Consider the following 19,229-nt stretch of genomic DNA (forward strand, 5'->3'; position numbering starts at 1 on the left):
GCTACCCCTTGGCCAGCTTGGCCCCCCAGTGTCAGGGAGGCCGCGTGCCCCTGCGGTCCGGGCGTGGCTCCGCCTGCCTGCTCGGGAAGTTTCTGGGCCCATGGCCGCCTCGGGCCCCTCCTCTGCAGCGGGCGCCTCGCCTGGCGGTTCAGGCAACACAGCACTGAGCTCGGCTTCAGCTGCGCCCGCGTGAGGCAAGGTGCGCCTTTGTCGTCTCGCAAACGCAGTTCCCTCCTGTTCCCCGGCGTGGCTCTGGCTCGTGACCTCTGCCTTGCAGGTGCGGAGGGCGGGCAGGTGTCCCTGCCTGAACCCCACCGTGACCGGAGCCGACGCTGCAAGACGGGGGCCCCTCCCCAGGCCCTGCTCCCTTCCCGCCCGCCCGCGGCGGCCTCCGCGCCCGTGTGGGGCGCCCGGGGAGCGAGTCCTCGGCCGCCTTTGCTGAGGCCGCGGGGCCCCGGCCACACCAGCTCTCTCGTGTGCGGAGGAGCCAGCCAGGGCCGCGGGCGGGGGGCGCTCTGCACTCCCCAGCTGTGTCCCTTCCTGCTCGGGCGTCTGGGCTGACGGCAGACAGGGGGTCCTCCCGAGCGCCCCCAGAGTGCAGGTTAGTGGGGACCGTGGAAGAGCATTTGGGCCACTTGACGGGGGTGAGCAGGGAGCCTCAGCCACAGGTGGCGGGGAGGGGGTGCAGGGGTGCCTGAGGGTGCCCAGGGCTGCCCCGGGGGACGGCCGCAGGGACCCAGACACACTCCAGGCCCTGACCCTTCCCTCCGGGGCGGTTTCTCAGAGGGCGGCAAGTACGGGGCGGGGCAGGGGCGCCGGGCACCCTGGGGCGGGAGGGCACAGAGAGGCTTGTGTCTGGGGGCACCTGGCGCGGTGTCAGTGGAAACCAGGGTGACGCTGTTGTCCCGCTGTCTTGGGCCAGCGCGGGCCGCCTCCCCGGGAGGCCCGGCCTGGGGCAGGGCGTGAAAATTCACACCCGCCCGCCCGGCTGAGTCAGACGCCCGTGACTGCCCAGGCCCGAGCTCAATGCCGGGTGTGTCTGCGCGGCGGCCTCCCTTCTGCACCAGCCCTGGCGCCCGGCGGAGGGGCCCCCGCAACAGGAGCCTGCGGGGACCGGGGTTCCCCCCCCCCGACTCCGCAGCCACACGCAGGGCGCGGGGCCTGAGGCACTACGTCACTGCGAGGAGAGGGGGGGGGGCAGCCTCAGCGTTGGGGTCCGGGCTCAGGTGTGGCTGAGCGCCAGGTCCCAGGGCCCCCCTTCCAGCCCGGGAGAGGACTGGGGCGCCGCGCCACCTGCGCTGTCTCTGAGCGTCTCCCCGCACTGGCAGTGGGGACCAGAAGCGTCTGACTGGGCAGGAAGAAGGGTTAGGAGAAGGCGTGTGAAATGGTTCGTGGGTGTGCAAGAAGAGGCACACATGCACACGTGGGGGGTATTCGTGTGCACACGTGTGTGTAAAGCGGCTGTCACGTGACCTTCCTGGCCCCTGCCCGTGTCTGAGGCACCCCACCTTTGGCAGGGGTTGCTGCGGCCCCCAGGGGTGCACCAGCCCTCGCCGGCCAGAGCTGCCAGGACGTGCGGGCTTCCCGCTGACCAGACACCGGCCCGCCCCCAAGACCCTCGGCAGCAGCGTGACAGGAGAGGATGGCCGTGCCCCCGAGCGCCCCCACGCGCGCCGGCCGGTGCTGGTGTTGGGAGAGGGACTGGAGAGGGATGGGGCGGCCCTCCTGGGGAACACACAAAAAGGAAAACTGGGGGGGGCGGCCTCTCCCCTCAGCTCTCTCCGCGTGGGGTGCCCCCTCGGGGCAGGTCACCCGCCCGCTGCCCGGCCCCTCCCCGCCACTCAGACCGGAGGAATGTTCCCCAGCGCCGCCCGGCCCGGACTGTGCTTTTCCCGAGGAGAAAATTCTCCCATCTAGGTGAGGAATGCGCCGTGGCCCGGCCCCCGCGGGGCACAGAGGCCGCTCGGGACGCCCGCTGGGAGGGGAGGGACCCCTCAGAGCCCGGGTGGTCCCCACCCAGGAGGCTGGGGCTGGGCGAGGCTCCGACCCCAAAAAACGAAGCGCCAGGGGCGGCTGCAGCAGACTCGTAACCTTCCCCGCTAAGCGGCCAGTGCGGCGCCGCGGGACGCGCTCAGGGGGGCACGAGGGTCACCCCGGGCCCGAGGCGGAGGCGCTGGCGCCGCGGGGCAGACACCAAGGCCCCTCGGCTGCGGGGTGCGGCCAGCTCCGGCCTGCGTGGGTCCTCGCTCCGGAGAGCTGCGGCCTGGCTGCACGCAGGCACCAGAGGCCCAGAGACCCCGTCGCCCCCCAGAGACACCCTCATGCCCCAGACACTCCCTCGCCCACCCTCACGCCAGCACCGCGTCCCCGGGGTGCGGGTCAGCTCCGCCTCTTCTCCCTGCGCCCCGCGTCACGGCCTCCAGGGCGGGAGACCCCACCCCGATGTTCTGGCCCCTGTGTGGCTGCTCCCTCTGCCCTCCACACTTGCCCCTGCCCGTTGCCCACACACACCACATACACACACCACATACACACACACCACACATACCACACACAAAACACACCACACACCCCACACCACACACACCACACACCACACACACCACACACCACACACACCACACACCCACACCACACACACACCACACACACCACACACACACCACACACCACACACCATGCACACCACACACACCACACATACCACACACCACACACACCACATACACCACACACACCCCACACACCGCACACACCCCACATACAACATACACACCACATACACCACATACACCACACACACACCACACACCACACACACTACACACACCACACACACCACACACACACCTCACCACACACACACCACACACCCCACACACCACACACACCACACACACACCACACACACACCACACCACACACACACCACACCACACACACACCACACACACCACACACACACACCACACACACACAGCACACACCACACACACACAACAGACAGCCCTGGGAAGCAGCCCAGCCCCTGCCGCGCCGAGCCAGCCCTCACTCTCTTTCAGTAGCTGATCCGGAAAAACTCATTTCACTTAAAGACGAGCTGTGGGAACGGAACCGGCCCAGCCTTGAGGTGTGTAAACCACGAGGAAACACAGAGGAAAGAGGACGGTGATGAGCAACACGCCAGAGTTTTGCGTCCGATTTCACCGTGAAGAGGGAAACAAGCGGCCCGAGGCCGTGTCCGGGGGGAGACGCGCAGCCCAGCGAGCCCGGCGGCCTCCCGCGTTCTGGAGACACGACACCTGCGGGGACGACGCTCGAGCCGGCGGCGGCCGCGGCAGGGCGAGGAGGCCGGGTCCTGGCCCGTGATGAGGTTCAGACCCTCCGGGCGGGAGGCGAGGCAGCGGACGGCGCGCGCCAGCCTGAGAGTGAGCCGAGGGCCTGGCCGCCCCCGCCCGGTCCTGCGGCTCCGGGGCGCCCTGCCGAGGGCCCAGGGCAGTTGCTGGGGCTGAGGAGCGGAGGGCCCAGCCAGGCACGGGTGTCCCCCGCCCCAGCCACATGCCCCGGCCGGAGTGGAGGAAACCCCTGCCCAGGCTCCGGGATCCAGCCCTGCGACGGCCGGGCAGCGGCTCAGACCCGCCCGCGGGCACACGCGGGCCCTGCTGCCCGGCCCCGGGAGGTCTGGCCACACCGGGGCGGGGGTAGAGCCCTGCGGGGAGCCCCGGGCGGCACCCACTGCAGGCGGATGCCCGCCGGGCCTCACCTTCCCCTGGGAAAGGGCCGTTCAGCCCAGAACAGGTAAAGTGAACGCGGGTAAACGGAAAATGTAAGAAGGAGGAAATTCATGAGGACAAACCTGTTTTTTTCTAAATATCAATTAAAAGCAATAAGCCTCTAATGGGTGGATCCAAAACCTCGGACCTTCGTGGGGCCTCCCCGGGGGCCTCGGGGTCAGTCTCAGGCTGTCACCACTGCGGCCTGAGTCCGCTCCCCGGCCAGGGAGCTGCCCACAGGGCGCAGCAGACCCCTCCTGTCTCCCCCCGCTCCCCTCAGCAGTGGATTTCAGTGGATCCACCTGTACTGCTCCCCACGCTGTCTCTGGTGAATGCTGTCACCCCCACCCCTCTGGCCTGCACCCCAGTTCTTGTGTGCATACATAAATAAAATACATCTTTGAAAAAAATAAAAGAAATCTAGTCAATTCGAAAACCAAGACTCAGGCCAGGCCCAGGGTCCCCTTGGACGTCCAGAAGAGCAAGGACTCCCCATAACACACGCACGTGCCTGAGCCCGCAGGAAGCCTCAAGTGGGCGTGTCTGCCCTCACTGACAGTGATGGGCATTTCAGCTACCCTCCTGGTGAGACCTGTGCCCGGGCACCCGCGGGCTTCACCATACCCCACCGCGCCCTCCTCTCCGCTGGCGCCTACGCGCATCGCTTCAGTCAGGTTTTCACTTCCAAGCTAAGTGCTAAGCTGAAACGTCCATCTCATGTTTTCTTCATTAAGTGGGAATTTGTATTTTGAATTATTATCTCTCGCGGGAGTGTATTCCCAGAAGTGGAGAACTTGTCTGGTTTAAGTTTTTAAACGAGGAACCTAAAAATCCAGCCTCCGTGGTTCTCGCCTTGGCACCTGTGTTTTTTAAAACACTGTTGTCCAGCTTAGAAAGCCTGCGGCGGCCCCCTGCCTGCCACCCCCCGGGTCAGCCGGCTGCCTGCTGTCTTGACTCCTGAGCTAAAAACTGCTGCCCGTTTTAAATGGTTAGAAAAAGACATTTCAACACCCACAGTATCGTGACCCCGGCCCGTGGTTTGACCTCCTCCGCCGTCCTGCGGCTGCTGTGGTCTGCAGCGGCGCAGCGGGCGGGCCCGGTGTCCTGCAATCCCCGGGGGTCACCGTCTCTCCCCCCGCTGCCAGCCCGCGTGCTGCGGCAGGCCACGAGGCCAGCTCTTGATGCTGATGTGTGGGGTCTGGGCAGCTATCTGCACCCCATCTTCACAGCAGCATGGAAACCGTAGCCAGACAGTGGGAGCCAGCAGGGTGTTCACGGACAGAGGCGTCACACGAGCGTGGGCGCACGGCAGGGGGTCTGCCTGCACCGCAAAGTGGGGGGCCCCTCCCGCGGGCGGCCCAGAGGATGGCACCAGGGAAGCCGCCACAGAAAGGCCAGCATGACCCTCCACCCTCCTGCGTGCCCCGGGCGTGCAGACGGAGGGGGCGGGCGGGGCGGGGCTGGGGAGCGGAGGCCGGGAGAGGCGGTGATGGGAACCGGGGTGGCGGACGGGCCGACTCCTGTGCGTGTCCTGCGTGTGTGCCTGGCCCGGCTGGGAGATGGAGAGCAGGCTGCCCGGCTTCTGGGTGCACCCGCCCCCTGTCAGCTGTGTGACCTTGAGTAAGACAGGGCTTGTCTGTACCTCATTTCCTTTGCTATAAAGGGGGATCGGGCTCAGGCGGTTGACATGCAAGGCCATGGTCGGGGCCTGGCGTGTGACCAGCCCCCAGCTCGGAGCTGTGGCCGCCTCCAGAGCCTGGAGCCAAGTCTCGTTTCTGGGGTGGCTGGAAGTTAAAGGTTGCGCGTCTGGGTGCCGGAAAGTGCCTTCTGCCATGTGGATTCTTAGAGCGCTTTATTGGGGGCATCCAGGGACCTTTATGATGCCCTGGGATTGTCCATTTCGTTTGATGTCTGGAGGTTTTCACACCTGGGTCAGTGGGGGGGCCTCGCGAGCCCACAGTAAACCGCCCCTTTTAAGTAGGCGGAGGTGGTGATGCCGGTGGAGGGGGGACTCCACCCCAAGAATCTTCTCAGCAGATCAATTTTAGGAAACCTCTTCATGGAGGTTGATGGTCCGGAGGTCACCGGGAGGAGCCCCCCACCCAGGGAGTCGCCGTCGAGCTCTCCTCCCCCGCGGCCGGCTGCAAGCTCTGCTTCACCGTGTTTCCTCAGGGCCGGTGCTGCGCGTGGTGACACGCTCTCTGCAGCCCCGGTGCCTTCTCTCTCCTGTTTCTAGGACCAAGTTTCACTCTCAGAAGGATGTTTATGAAGGCCGGTCGCGGTGGGTCAGTGGCTACAGTCATCAAGGCCAAGAAAGAAAACTAACAGCCGATCGCCAAGTCCACACGACACAGTAACAGAAACTAAACCACGTTCTTTTTCAGTCACACCCATGAGAAGCCCTTGACGCTGTTACGAAGGAGGGGTGCATTCTGGGGAGACTGGCCGTCGTGGCAGCTGGACGAAGGAGGGGTGCGTTCTGGGGGGACTGGCCGTCGCGGCAGCTGGACGAAGGAGGGGTGTGTACTGGGGGGACTAGCCGTCGTGTCTGCTGGATTCTGTGGGAAGGCGGGGCCTATGGTAAATTGCATTAGTCTTTTCCCATGAACAGCCCCCCTCTCCCGCGGGGGCCCCGACCCTCTGAGAAGGGCCTGGCGTGTCTTGATTGCACGACAGAGGAGTGGGCGTTAAAACTGCCGGGTCTGAGCACAAGGTGTAAGAGACACAGCCCGTGGCCCAGTGCTCTCGGCCTCCACCTGGAGGCCTGCAGGTCCGGGTGGTGTTGGGGAAGCCGCAGGGCCTTGAGGGGGGCCGTGGGCCAGGCTTGCCTGCTCTGTCGGGCAAAGCTCCGGCGCTGGCCCAGAACGTGAGCAGGAAATGGGTTTGCCTCTCACACGGCTGGGCTCTGGGGCTCGCCAGGACCCTGCTGCACCAGCGGTTGAACACGGTTCGTATGGAGCTTAGTTCCCCGCAGAGTGTGCGACTCGGGACAGTGTGAATCTTTGGGGCCAGGAGCGCGGAACTCCGTCCTGAGACACCGGCCTGGCCCTGCCGTGGGCACACGAGGCCTGTGAGCAGGTGTGCAGGGCCCGGGCGCCCTCCGTGCCCAGGCCAGGTCTACGCTTGGCTCTCAGAGTGGGCCCGAGAGCGCACGCACCAGCATGGCCTCCCCTTGGGCTGGGCCCCGCGCTCCTTCTGAGGAGAGCAGAGAACAGGCGCACAGGCTGCTCCCCGGCTGACTCACTAGATAGGACTCTGCGGGACAGGCTGCTTCAGAGTTCACAGTAGACAATTCTTGACTCGCCACAGTCCGTCCCCACGGGGTGTTGCTCCACGATCCATATGGAGCAAGTGCAACGCTGTGGTCTCACTCCTCCCCCACACGAACGCTGTCTTGCATGTTTCCAGTCACAGGCCACCTGACTGATAACTAAAGTGAAATAGCAAACACGGAGCCTTCCCAGGTCTGGATAACACCAGCCAGATCAGAAGGCCGTGGAGGGTCAGATCCTGGCCATGTCCAGCTGTGTACAGATGTGCAGGGCACCCAGGCACGTCCAGCTGTGCAGGCGTGCAAGGCACCCGGGCACATCTAGCTGTGTACAGATGTGCAAGGTACCCGGGCACATCCAGCTGTGCAGGTGTGCAGGGTACCCGGGCATGTCCAGCTGTGCAAGTGTGCAGGGCACCCGGGCACGTCCAGCTGTGCAGGTGTGCAGGGCACCCGGGCATGTCCAGCTGTGCAGGTGTGCAGGGTACCCGGGCACGTCCAGCTGTGCAGGTGTGCAGGGCACCCGGGCACGTCCAGCTGTGCAGGTGTGCCCATGAGCCCAGGCAAGATGGGGATGCTAAGAGCATCTTCGCCCAGGAGTGAAACCTCACTGGCAAGCCACGCCCAGCACTGGAATCTAACCAATCGCTGCTTGACAAGCTTTCCCCCAATCAGGGCACTGACTGTAAACCTTACTTGCATAAAGCAGACCCAGCCCCGCCCAGTTGTCTATATAAGCGGCTCCAGTTCAGCTCTGGGCCTTCAGCCAGGGCTGGGGGTCTCATCCATGGCTGCAGCCCCACAGCCCTGGAAAAGCTTCGTCTAACGCTCCAGTCCTAGAGCTGTAACTCTGTCCAGCCTCGCCGTCATGGCCAACATAGCACAATTTCATTCAATGATGGCCTGACCACTTATGCAGCAGATCCCTGACTCCAGCCCAGGGGTGCAGACAGCACCGTCCAGGCTTCATAATTACACTCTGCGATGGTCACACAGGACAAAGCCCATGAAATCAGCTAAGGAGGAACTCCTCAGAACAGGTCCCTGCCCTTAAGTGACACATAATTCTACTTAATCACAAGAGAGGCGCCCATGTGGCGTGTTCTTCACTTTAAATCAGTTGTGTTTTGGAGGCTCGGAGAGAAAAGATGTTCTATTGCCTGCTTCCAGCACTTCCGGCATGGTCATTGGCCTTGGAGTGCCCGCCGTCAGATGGTCCCCAGGCTCCACCCTATACGCCCACCCCACACTCCAATGATGTGGCCTTCATGTTTCTTCGATAATAGAATGGGAGAAACATTTCATCAACATTATTCTTACAAAAATTAGCTGTTATGTCTTATCAATATTCCTGAACCAACATCTCAACCTTTGTCCTGATAAATTCTAGGTCTGCCCTGACAAGCGCGAATGTGTACAGGAGCTAGAGCTCCGGCTAAGGGGCTAATGACCATGAGAAGTAGTTAAAGCTCCTACTGGAGGTTTCACACCCTCTCAGCCTTTCATCACTGGCCCTTAATGTCCGCGCCAGTCTCTGTGTCCACAGTGCCACCCACACCACCGCAGTCTAACGAGCCCCAAGGCACTGACCACCTGGAGGTTCTGGAAAGCAGAACAAGCAGGATCAAATTCAGGGTTCTGCCAGTAGATGGAGAAACTGCCCCCAAAGCATCAGAAGGACACAGATGCCATGTTGTCTGGGGGCTCAGGCCGCCGCCTCTAACAGTCAGCAACTGCCCTTTGCATCAGCTCGTCTCTGTCCCTGCATGGGACGCAGGTGTCCCCGTGCAGCCGCGCACTCTCCACCGCGCCTGCCCACCCACCACGCAGTGCTGACTGCTTAACTCTCTCGGGACTCCTTTAGCATCTTCTGTCTTTTGTGGTCAATACACCCAAATTTCAAGTTCTGCAATTTCCAGTTCTGCAACTCACTGGGTAAGAGATTCATGCTCGGCCCACTTGGGATGCTTCTTTGGGACAAAGCCTTCCCCACCAGCTACACTAACAGCAAAACCTCGCCCCAGAAGAGGAAAGGGCTGAACAGTAATAACAGGACTGACCAAGGTCTGCATATTGCCTTTATTTTGCAGAAAGCGCTTTCTGCTGATTGTCCTTGGCTACTTCGTCAACAGGAAAATATCGACAGTTACAGGCTTAACGGGAGAAGAGGCTGTTGGTGACACAGGCTCCCAATCAACACATCCTAGAGGGCGAGCAGGCAAACGCCCCCTCAACGGGCTCTGCCATCGGCAGCGCCAGGCTGGGCCGTCCTTAACAGCCCGTTCTAAGTGTGGCGCCTGCCACGGGCTGGACACTACTCCAAAGCAACAGGAAGAGGATTCGGTGTGTGTTTTTATCTTGCTACAGGAGGACCAGTGGAGTCTACAAATTCAGAGGTGCCGCCAGCACCTACGCGCTCTCTAAGGGGCAAACGAAAGCTTCTGGGCCCAGCTGGTGGCTCTTGCTGGGAGTCATGGCAACAAGGCCAGTGGCAGGGACCCACAGCTGCCTTCACAGGCGGCCCCGGCCAGGGCAGAGGACTGGGCTGCTACGCTCTGGTGGTCTCGCTCCCTGGGCCTGTGAGGCTGCTACTTGGTACCTAGCAGATCAACCCCTTAGCCCGGGCAGGGGGCCAGGAGTCGCTGGTCTCTGAGATACTGGGCTCACATGGAGGACGGGGACACAGGCGTCCAGGGGGCGATGAGCCGGGCCTGGGCTGCAGAGTCGTACTGGCTGTTGGTGATGTCTGCGGCCGGGGCAGCCCCTTCGTACAGGGGGGATGCTGAGGAGGAGGCCACCGAGGCTGGGTGGGCGAGGGGTGCAGTGTGGCCTGAGGTGCCTCGGAAGAACTGGGTGCTCAGCCCATTGGGCACCCCTGGTGTCTGGGCACCCGGAGCGATGGCGCCGTTGCTCACGGACCACAGGCTGGGGTACTGGCTGGAACCGGAGAGGGGAGAACAGACACGTCAGGCCCCACAACACCAAATCCCACACCTGGGAAGGGGGCCCGGGTCGTGCTCACAAACAGGCCATTTCCACTGTGGACAGCGGGGACCACCCAGAGAGGAGAGCAGCGTGGTCAGCTCTACTAACAAAAACTGACCGGCCAGCGGCCACAAGCTGAGGGTCCTGGCAGAACGCCGTCAAATGTTGCCACAGAAGGCTCCCGACCAGCAGTTCCACAACATCCCCAGATCTACCAATTGGGAGGATTTCAGAGCCCGGGGACCGGCTCACAGGCCCAGCAGCGGCTCTCCCGGTGAAATGGACGCTCCTACTAGCACCCACCGAAGACGGAGCTCAGACCAGAGCCAGGAGGGCCACCCCAAGCCTGGGGAAGTCAGCCAGCATCACCGCCAGCTCTGGGGGAGGGACCGCCACCCAGGCTCCCTTGTGAGCCAGGCCATGCCCAGCCAGGTGGGCCCTGCTTCACCAGCCCCATCTCTCAGGGGCCCACGCCAAGAGCCCCAGGTCCTCCAGGAGAATGGACGAGCAAGACCTCACAGCGGTCATGAAACTGGGGTCCCCGGCATATTTGGCTACTGGTCGAATCACAAGTAAAGGCGCAACCACCTCAGGGAGATGGCCGGGTAAAGGCCAGTGGAGGACACGCGAGACGTGCCTGTGCAGGAAGTTACCTGGAGCCCGCGGGCGGGCCGGCATTAGCGCTCACGGGGAGCACACTGGAGTGGGCACTCACGGGGAGCACGCCGGAGTGGGTAGGCACCCCCAGGCTGGACCAGTTGTCGTGGGACTGGAGCATGGGCAAGCACGTGGAGGAGGTGTCAGGGTAGGCTACGGAGGTCAGACAGGGTCGTTACTGCTGGGCCTCCAGGAGCACACAGTGCAGTGACTCCTCCCCACACCTGGGCTCCTCACACCTGAGCCACCCACACCTGGGCCACCCACACCTGGGAAATTCACACCTGGGCCACCCACACCTGGGCCACCCACACTGAGCACCCACACCTGGGCCACACACACCTGGGAAACCCACACCTGGGCCACACATTCCTAGGCTACCCACACCTGGGACACCCACACCTGGGCCACCCACACTGAGCACCCACACCTGGGCCACACACACCTGGGTCACCCACACTTGGGCCACACACTCCTAGGCCACTCATACCTGGGCCACCCACACCTGGGAAACCCACACCTGGGCCACATACTCCTAGGCTACCCACACCTGGGCCACCCACACCTGGGAAACCCACACCTGGGCCATACACTCCTAGGCCACCCACACCTGGGCCACACACTCCTAGGCCACCCACACCTGGGCCACCCACACCTGGGCCACACACTCCTAGGCCACCCACACCTGGGTCACACACACACCTGGGCCACACACACCTGGGAAACCCACACCTGGGCCACCACACCTGGGCCACACACACCTGGGCCACATACTCTTAGGCCACCCACACTTGGGTCACACACACCTGGGCCACCCACACCTGGGCCACACACTCCTAGGCCACCCACACCTGGGTCACACACACCTGGGCCACACACACCTGGGAAACCCACACCCAAACAACACATGCGCATGTGAGGGACACAGACAGACCCACATGTGAGTGCTTGGAAACGTCCAGTTTCTTCCTTCTCGCGAGAGCAGAGGCCACAAGTGCCCAAGCTTGGCCCTCCCCAAGAGCCAAGCAATGCAAGGGGTGATCAGCAGGACCCCTGGCCGGCCCCACGGCCCCACCAGCATGGCTCAGGCAGGTGGAGCCACTACAGGACAGGGCTGGGTGGGCCCCAAGCCTGGCCCACACCCCATGTGGTGCGTCCCAGCCGCCGGCCACCCCCAACCGAGGCCACTTACTGGGAGAGCTGTTCCGCTGTGTGTAGGGGCTGGGGTAGGGGGCAGGGCGGTGGCTCCTCAGTGCGGGGTACCGGTCACAGCCGTGTGCAGAGGGCAGGGAGAGGGGAGCTCCGAACTGCGGGTGTGGCGTGGCCGGCGGGCAGAGAGTGCTGGTGCCAGGAATGAGCCAGCCCCCTGCTGTGGGGAGAGCAAGCTGAGTAGTGGCTCCTCGCCCCAGGGGGAGGGGAGGGGACCAGGACAAGGCTCATTCCCGGGGGCCTGGCACGGAGCGCCCAGCGCAGTCTGCAGATGCCCGACTCGGTGCCGCCACAGCAGGGCACCCGAGCACACCTGGGAGACCCCGGTCTCTGCCCGCCCGGCCGCCCCCTCAACCACTCTTAGTCCAACACCCCCAGGGGCCTCCAGCTTTCTGTGGGTGTCCCCTGCCCCCTGCCAGGCCAGCTCCCAGGCCCAGCGGCTGAGCACGATGTGGAAACAGAATCAGAGCGAGCCTTGCTGAGGATGCCGGGCTGCCCGGCCAGCACCCGCCTCCCTGCCGCCGACCCTCGTCCGCTTGTCTCCTGACCCAGTCCCGCCCCCGGGCATGGCGGCGGAGGACAGTCCCAGGTCCGTCCTGTCTGGGTCACTTTGGCGTTTCTTTTCAGAGGAAGTAACCTCCAGGGAGAGGCTCCTCTTGCTCCAGCCGCCAAGCCAGAAACTGCTCCCGGGACTGCAGCTCCGCCGGGGTCCCTAGGTGCCCACCAGACTCAGCCCTGCCCGGCCCACACAGCCGCACCGGCGCCCACCTGTCTGCCCAGGCGCTGCCCCGGGGGGACGCACCGTGAGTCTGAGACGGTAACAGACGCACGCGCGGGAGAGGCCTGCTGAGGACGCGGGGCTCAGGCCCCCTGAGGGACAAGCAGACGCTGGCCAAGTGTCCCACGGAGGGTGCGGTCTCCCAGCTCCTTCCCGGGGCTTCCGGGGGGCTACGCAAAGCCCTCCTCCTGTTGGAGCGCCGGTCGGCCTCCCCAGGGATGCTGACCCTGCCCACTCCAGCCCATCCTTTGCCGCCTCGCAGCCGGGAGCACAGGCTCCCCAGGGCCGCGCGGGAGGGCGAGCAGAGGACAGCCGTCCACAAGCACCAGGCCAGACAGCCCTCCCGCTCTCGACCGTGGACAGCGGGCGCCACCCCTCAGTGGACACGCGCGCGGGTCCTCCTCTCGCCCCAAACAACAGCATCTGCACCGAGCGGTCCGGCCCCAGCCAGCCCTGGGTGCCGTCGCCCTTCCCGGCACAACCGAAGAGCCTGGAGCCGCGGACACCCGTCTGCCGGAGCCCCACCGCGGGCCCGGCCACCACCCCGTCAGATCCAGGGGCAGACGGTGGCCACCCGGGGCGTCCAGGTCAGGGGCAGCTCTGCCAGCGCAGAGGCAGGCGCCCTGCCGCACCCAGGCCCCCACTCGGCCTTGGTGCCGCGGCCAGTTGTCCCAGAACAGCCCGGATAGGGCGGGGGCAGAGCGCGGCAAACCGTACACTGGGAGTAGCCGGACGGCTGGCTGTCCCCCGCCTCATCCAGCATGTCTTTGTGGTCGCTCCTGCGGAGAGAGCGGGGGGCACTGTCAGAGGGGGCCGCGCGGTCAGCGGCCGCCCGAGCAGCACACCGCGGGCAGGCAGCGCCCTCTCACCGTTCCTTGGCGTCCAGGAATGCTTTTGCGAACGGATTGTATTTAATCTTAAGAGCAGTGATCTGAAAAACGAGAGGAGGATTTAGCGGCCCGTGGCTTGAGAGCCGGCGGACTTCATTTGGCCCCAAGAAGTTGGGAAACACCGATCCCCCCTTTCACTGCTCGAACCCAGTCAGACCTCTGTCCAGGCACATCTTCCTACGCAGCCCCTGGAGAAGGCATACTCGCTAACAGAGTCCAGTGCCAACTTTGCAAGTGAGATCACCGCCCACACGCTGCTGCCGACAACAGTCTGTGTGCATCACACAAATCTGGCTCACCACGTAGCCGGCCTTGCTCAGAAAGCAGGGCCTGGGCCCGGTCAGCCCTGAGGACGTGGCCAGAGGCACAGGACCCCACGGGCCCTGCCGGGCAGGCTGGTGCACAGGCACCACCCATGGGCTGGGCTTAGCTGCTCCTCCACAAGTGCCCCCAGGGCTTCCCCTAACGCTTCCTTCCTCTCTGCGTCTGGAACACTTGGTAGGAGCTTCTAGTTTCAGACCTTGCGGAGAATTAATCAGGGACAACGCCCGGACGAGGACTTGCTTAAAACTCTCCCGCTTCAGGGTCCCGCGAGTGGCTGGGAAGAGTTAGCACCACTCCCAAGCACACGGATCACCGCTGGCTGCCTTCACCTGGAGGCCCAGGGGCAGCCTAGGCGCTTCCTCCAGCACCCCCACTCTCCCACTCCCCCGCCCCCTCGCCGCCCCACCCCCACCTCCTCGCTTCCCCACCCCCCACCTCCCCCTCATCTCCTCTCCTGCCCCCCCCCCCCAGCCCTCACCTCCTCATTCTGGTAGGCGGTCACTGCTATGAACTGGGTCTCGGGGAAGCAGTGGCTGGTGAGCATGCGCTGCGGGCCCCCAACTCTCACTATGTGGATTCGGGGCTCATATTTGTGCAAGGAGTTGAGCATGATCTGTGGGGCAGAAACACAGGAGCAGCCTTCCCACACCTGTCACAGCATGGCTTCCGCTGTCCCAGCTGCCGGGGCACAGCCCAGAGCCTCCACTGCAGCTAGCGGGTTCCCAGCAGCTTCTCCCGCGGGGAGTTTGCTCCGGGAAGGAACAGAGACGCTAACGGGATAGAGGCCGCGCCCCCTGCCGCCCCCAGGGCCCTGCAGCCGGTCTGGGCTCTCTGAGAGCCGCCAGGGCCAGCTCTCGGGGCACAACCCAGGCGGCCTCGCTCAGTTGCAGCGTGACTGTGTACCCCAAAGGCTGGCATCCCCCCAACCCCACCAGGGAAGTTGAGGGCCAGAACACAGAAGTTCCCCAAAACTAGAGACGCAGCAGGGAGGCTCTCCCCTTCCCCACCCCCGGCCCCCCGTGGGCGACTGCACAGGACACGACACAACGTCACCCCCTGTGCCCAGCGTGCCCCCTCAGGGCTCCTCCAGGCAGCAGGTGGGCCCCCCAGGGGCTGCCCTGCCCCGCCTACCTGGCCCCCTCCGTTGAGCTTGTTGGTGAGCTTGACTTTACTGAAGGACACGGGCGCCTTCATCCAGTGGGCCCCGAAGTTGGGGGAGTCTGGGTGGATGTAGACACAGCTGGGCGCCTGGGGCTCCGGCTTGCCCCCCGGCACCCACTCCCCATTCACGTACTTCCAGCGGTGGCTGTCGGCCGCCACGAAGTCCAGCAGGAAGGAGTACATGGCGTTGGGGTCCAGGCCAGACACGCTCACCTTCAGCACCGGGAACATCCTCCTGGAGAGGGGTGGCCCCGGGGGCCGCAGGCGGAAGGCTCAGGACAGGGCTTGTCACCTGGGGCCAGGAGGCCCCCCGGGGACTTTCAAGGGGACCCCCAAGCTTCCTTGCGCCGGCTGCGACTCTCTGGTCCCTGGAGACCCCCGCCCACTCCCAGCAGAGAAGGGGGCCGAGGGCCTGGCAGGGAGGCGTGAGCGCCGGCCACACCTGGGCAGCCCCGCAGCGGGGTGAGCGCCCCTGGAGTCCTTCCTCCCCAGCCACCCCCAGAGAGAGTCCCGGGGGAGTGACGGCTAAGGCCACGGCGGCCTGTCCCGGCCCGGAGGAAACGAGAAGAGGCGCCCATCAGGAGGAAGCAGCGCACCCCTTTCCAGGCTGCGCCCCGAAGCACCCGGCAGGCGCACCCACCCACCCACCGGCCGTTCTTGGTGACGATCATCTCGTTGGTGAGCTCCTTGAAGCGCAGCCACAGCTCGCTCTCCTCCAGGCCCACGCGCAGCTCGCGCTCCGTGGGGTCCCCCTTCTCGCTGCCCGCGCGCAGCTCGCTCTCCACGGCGCTCAGCAGGTGGTCCACGCGGTGCTGCGCGCCCCGGCCCGCGCCCTCCGCGCCCGCGGAGCTCATCCTCGCGCCCTCCCCGCCCCAGGCCGCGGCTAGGCCGGCGCACCCTGCCCCGGACGGCCGGGCGCGTCGAAGGGGCCGCGGGCCGGGCGCTGGGCAGCCGCGCGGGCGAGAGGGGCCGGGAGGGGCGGGGAGGCCGGGGAGGCGCTTCCACTTGAACTCCCGCGGCTCGGCCGGAGGAGGGCTCTGCGGGGAGAAGGCGGGTCCCCTCCCCATAAATAGGGCCGGCGCGCGGAGGGGCGCGGGGGATTGGCCCGCGCGCCCTTTGAAGTGCGGGGGCCGCTGCCCATTGGCCCCGCGCGGCCATATCAGACCCGGGGCGGCCGGGCCGGGGAACCACGGGCTCCTGCGCGCCGTTTCATGTAAATCCCCGCGCCGGGCCAGCCCCCACACCCCCGCCCCCCCAAATGTTTGCACCTCCATCAAAGCGCCCCGCAGCGGAGGCCCGCGGGCAGGAGGTGGGGAGCGGGGACGCCGCGCCCGGGCAGCACCTCCCCAAGCCTGCGCGAGGGCGCGCGCTCTCCAGGGCTCCCGACGCCGCGGCGAGCCGGGCTGCAGCCCCCGCAGCGCTCACCTGCGCTCACCTGCGCGCCCCGCCGCGCCCCGCCCCGCCCGGGTCCGCCGCGACTGCCCGGCCGCGCCTCTCCGAGCCTCGGGCTCCCGCGTCCAGGCCCGCGGCGCCCCGGGCGGCTCCGCCGACTCCCCGGTCCGTGCGTCAGCCCGGCTGGGGGCGCCCCGCTCCCCGGGCCCTCTCCTGGCCGGGAGGGGCGGGGTCTCCGGCTGTCCCAGGCACCCTCGGCGCCAGCCGGCTTCGCCCCGCCTGGCCCCTGGGCTCGGCTGGCCCTGGGCGCGGCTGGCCCCCCAGGCGAGGCTGGCACCGGGCGAGGCTGGCCCCCCAGGCGAGGCTGGCCCCGGGCGAGGCTGGCCCCCCAGGCGAGGCTGGCCCCTGGGCGCGGCTGCCCCCCCCCCCGCCCGTGCGGCTGCTTCTGCGCGGGGCGCGCGGGGCGGCCGGTGTCCTCAGCCCCGGGCGGAGCGAGACCCGCACCCAGCGGCGCCGGCGGCCTTGCAGGGCGCGGTGTTGTCACCTCTGGGGAGGCCGCGCGCGGGGAGAGGCGACCGCGAGCAGGAGAAATGCCCAACGGGGCACTTGGAACAACAACTTTCCTGCCGAGCGAGAGGCCCGCGGGCCCGGGAGGAGCAGGAACCGACTGTCCCGGCGCGAGCTGTGCGCGCCCCGCGCCCGCGCCCCTGGCCGGCGGCTCCAGGACCTGGCGGCTCCAGCCCCGGCTGACCAGTCTTCCTCGCGCCCGGCCTCCACACCCACCGGGAAAAGCCTACGCATCGGGTGGGGCGCCCCATTCAAGGCGTTCCTGAGCCCCAGCCAGGGAAGTCTCGGGGCGCACGTGGGTCTGCGCCCGCGCACCCTGCCCTGCCCTGCCCGGCGCCGGCCAGGCCTGCCCTGGGAGCGGGAATTGCCAGGCAGCCCCTCGGGAGCCCCTTCCACGGGAGGGCTCCGGCACCCTGCGCTGGGGTGCGACCCCCACCTCTCCCCAACCGAGCCCCAGGAGCGGAGGCCGGGTGCACCTCATTAGGTCCGCATTTCTCAGTTTCTTTTGTTGTCTGGGACGCATGGAAATTCCTAGGGGGCTGACCCGGGTGGGGGTGGGGAGTTCCTTCTGGAAAGAGGCACCAAAAGGCCCTCGTTTGCTCCTGGCCCGCACCTCCCTGGCCTTCCCCTGGCCGCGCCGGGCTGGGGGGTGGGGAGGGGTGCTCGTCCTCCCGGAGAGTAAAAGGGCCCCAAGGCTGCTCTCCGCCCTGAGACTGCCGGGACTCCTGCGGGGGAAGAACGTGGGTCTGGGAGACGGGGCACCCCCGACCCTCCCCCTCGTCCTGGTCCAAGTTCTGACGAAGCCCCTTGACCCCTGAGAGCAGCGCAGACTCTGAAGGCAGGGCCGCTTTCCCCAAGTCCAGAAGATCCCAGCACACAGGAGGGTCCCCAGAGGGCTCTAGAAGCGCGGACCCCTCAGACGGGAGGGGCAGGATCACATAGGAATGAAACCCCAAAGAACGTTACAGCTCAGGCGCCCAGGACAGGAATTACAGGGTGAGAGGCAGAAATCTCAGGGGCCGGAGTGGGGGCCAAGCAGAGACGGGAGGTGCTGTGGCCGGTCGGGGCGGGCGGCTGCGTGGAGCCAGCGTGGGGCCGGCGTGGCTTGGCAAGGGTGCGCTCCCTCTCCTCTTGCCTAGCAGCTCGGCAACTGTGGCTTAGTCTTCGCCCTCGGGGCCTTTTCAGCGGAGGCTGCGGTGCATGACGGTTTACAGCCAAGGCTTCCTCTGGGCCAGCTGTAAAGGCCCCCAGTTAATGACCACGCAGCGGCCTCCTCGGAGGGAGGAGGGCCATGGCTCTGAGGATCCTCTCGCAAGGCCTCGTTCTTCTTGGGGAGCCCTGCCCTTCCGGGGGGAGGAGAGCGAGGCTGTGCCAGCCCCAGGGCACAACCCCAATAACTGAGGAGCCGCTTCCCACCACACACCCTCCATTCCCAGACGGCGGGTCCCACCCCGCTCCCTCTCGGGCCACAGGCCCTTTGTCTTCTAGGAGCTGCGTCCACTGTGCTGGGCAGGCTGACGGCCACCTGCAGCGGGGACAGCACTGGGGTCCTTACCAGCGCCCCACCCTTGTCCGTCTTTTCTGTGAGAAAGCAAGTCTTCGCCTGCCCGTGCAGCGTGTGCTGGAAGCAACGCTCCCGCGTGCACAGGCGCGGGCGAGGTTGGCCTCTGCGCGGCTCCCGCCACCTGCTCGCGTCCTGCTCCCCCGCCGCACACTCTGCAGCGCGCAGAGCCCCTGCCGGGCCAACCGTGTCCCTGATGAGAGGCCCCAGTGGAGGGCCTGGTGGCGGCCACCCCGGCACGGCCGCTGCTGTGTCTCCCCCGGGGACTTTGTTACGTTTTTTATAGTTTTACAATTTTACTCCTTAGATTCCTTGGCATCGAAATTGTGTGAAGGCCCTTGGGGCGTTTGGGGCGACTCCGGCGCAGGTTTGTGGGGAAGGAGACCAGCTGATCAAAGTCCTTCTCGCCGGGCCGGGCTGCTCCCCCGGGCGCCCAGGGGGCGGGTGTCCAGGGCACCACCAGGCCGTCCTCGGAGCTGAGGGCGCTGTGGGATGCGGCCTTCGAGGGCTAGAGGCTGATGGCCTGCAGCTGAGGATCGCCGAGACCACCCTGCTGCCCTGGCTCACGCGGCAGCGAAGCAGGGAGTCCTGGCCTGAAGCTTTCTCCTTAACCTGCAGGCGCAGCCCCAGCCCCTGGGGAGCCAGGGCTGCAGGAGGGGAG

At 65.9% G+C, this 19,229-nt stretch overlaps 1 protein-coding gene across 3 annotated transcripts; it reads right to left on the bottom strand.

The window, feature by feature from the left end:
* Nucleotides 1-9,707: 9,707 nt before the first annotated feature.
* Nucleotides 9,708-15,902, bottom strand: TBXT (T-box transcription factor T). 3 transcript variants are annotated; one of them, XM_037521026.1, is made up of 8 exons: nucleotides 15,697-15,902; nucleotides 15,019-15,283; nucleotides 14,366-14,500; nucleotides 13,543-13,604; nucleotides 13,391-13,452; nucleotides 11,879-12,052; nucleotides 10,683-10,839; nucleotides 9,708-9,981 (listed from the first exon to the last, which is right to left on the bottom strand). In XM_037521026.1, exons 1-8 carry the CDS (start codon nucleotides 15,900-15,902, stop codon nucleotides 9,708-9,710), a joined length of 1,335 nt encoding a protein of 444 aa, XP_037376923.1. The 3 variants fall into 3 exon arrangements, with proteins under 3 accessions (XP_037376923.1, XP_037376922.1, XP_037376924.1); XM_037521025.1 differs by having other exon boundaries at nucleotides 11,879-12,055; XM_037521027.1 differs by lacking the exon at nucleotides 11,879-12,052.
* Between the last annotated feature and the right edge of the window lie 3,327 nt (nucleotides 15,903-19,229).

Source organism: Talpa occidentalis, unplaced genomic scaffold (genome assembly GCF_014898055.3).
Source record: "Talpa occidentalis isolate TD23 unplaced genomic scaffold, MPIMG_talOcc4v2.1 talOcc4.2, whole genome shotgun sequence".
Lineage (NCBI taxonomy): Eukaryota > Metazoa > Chordata > Mammalia > Eulipotyphla > Talpidae > Talpa > Talpa occidentalis.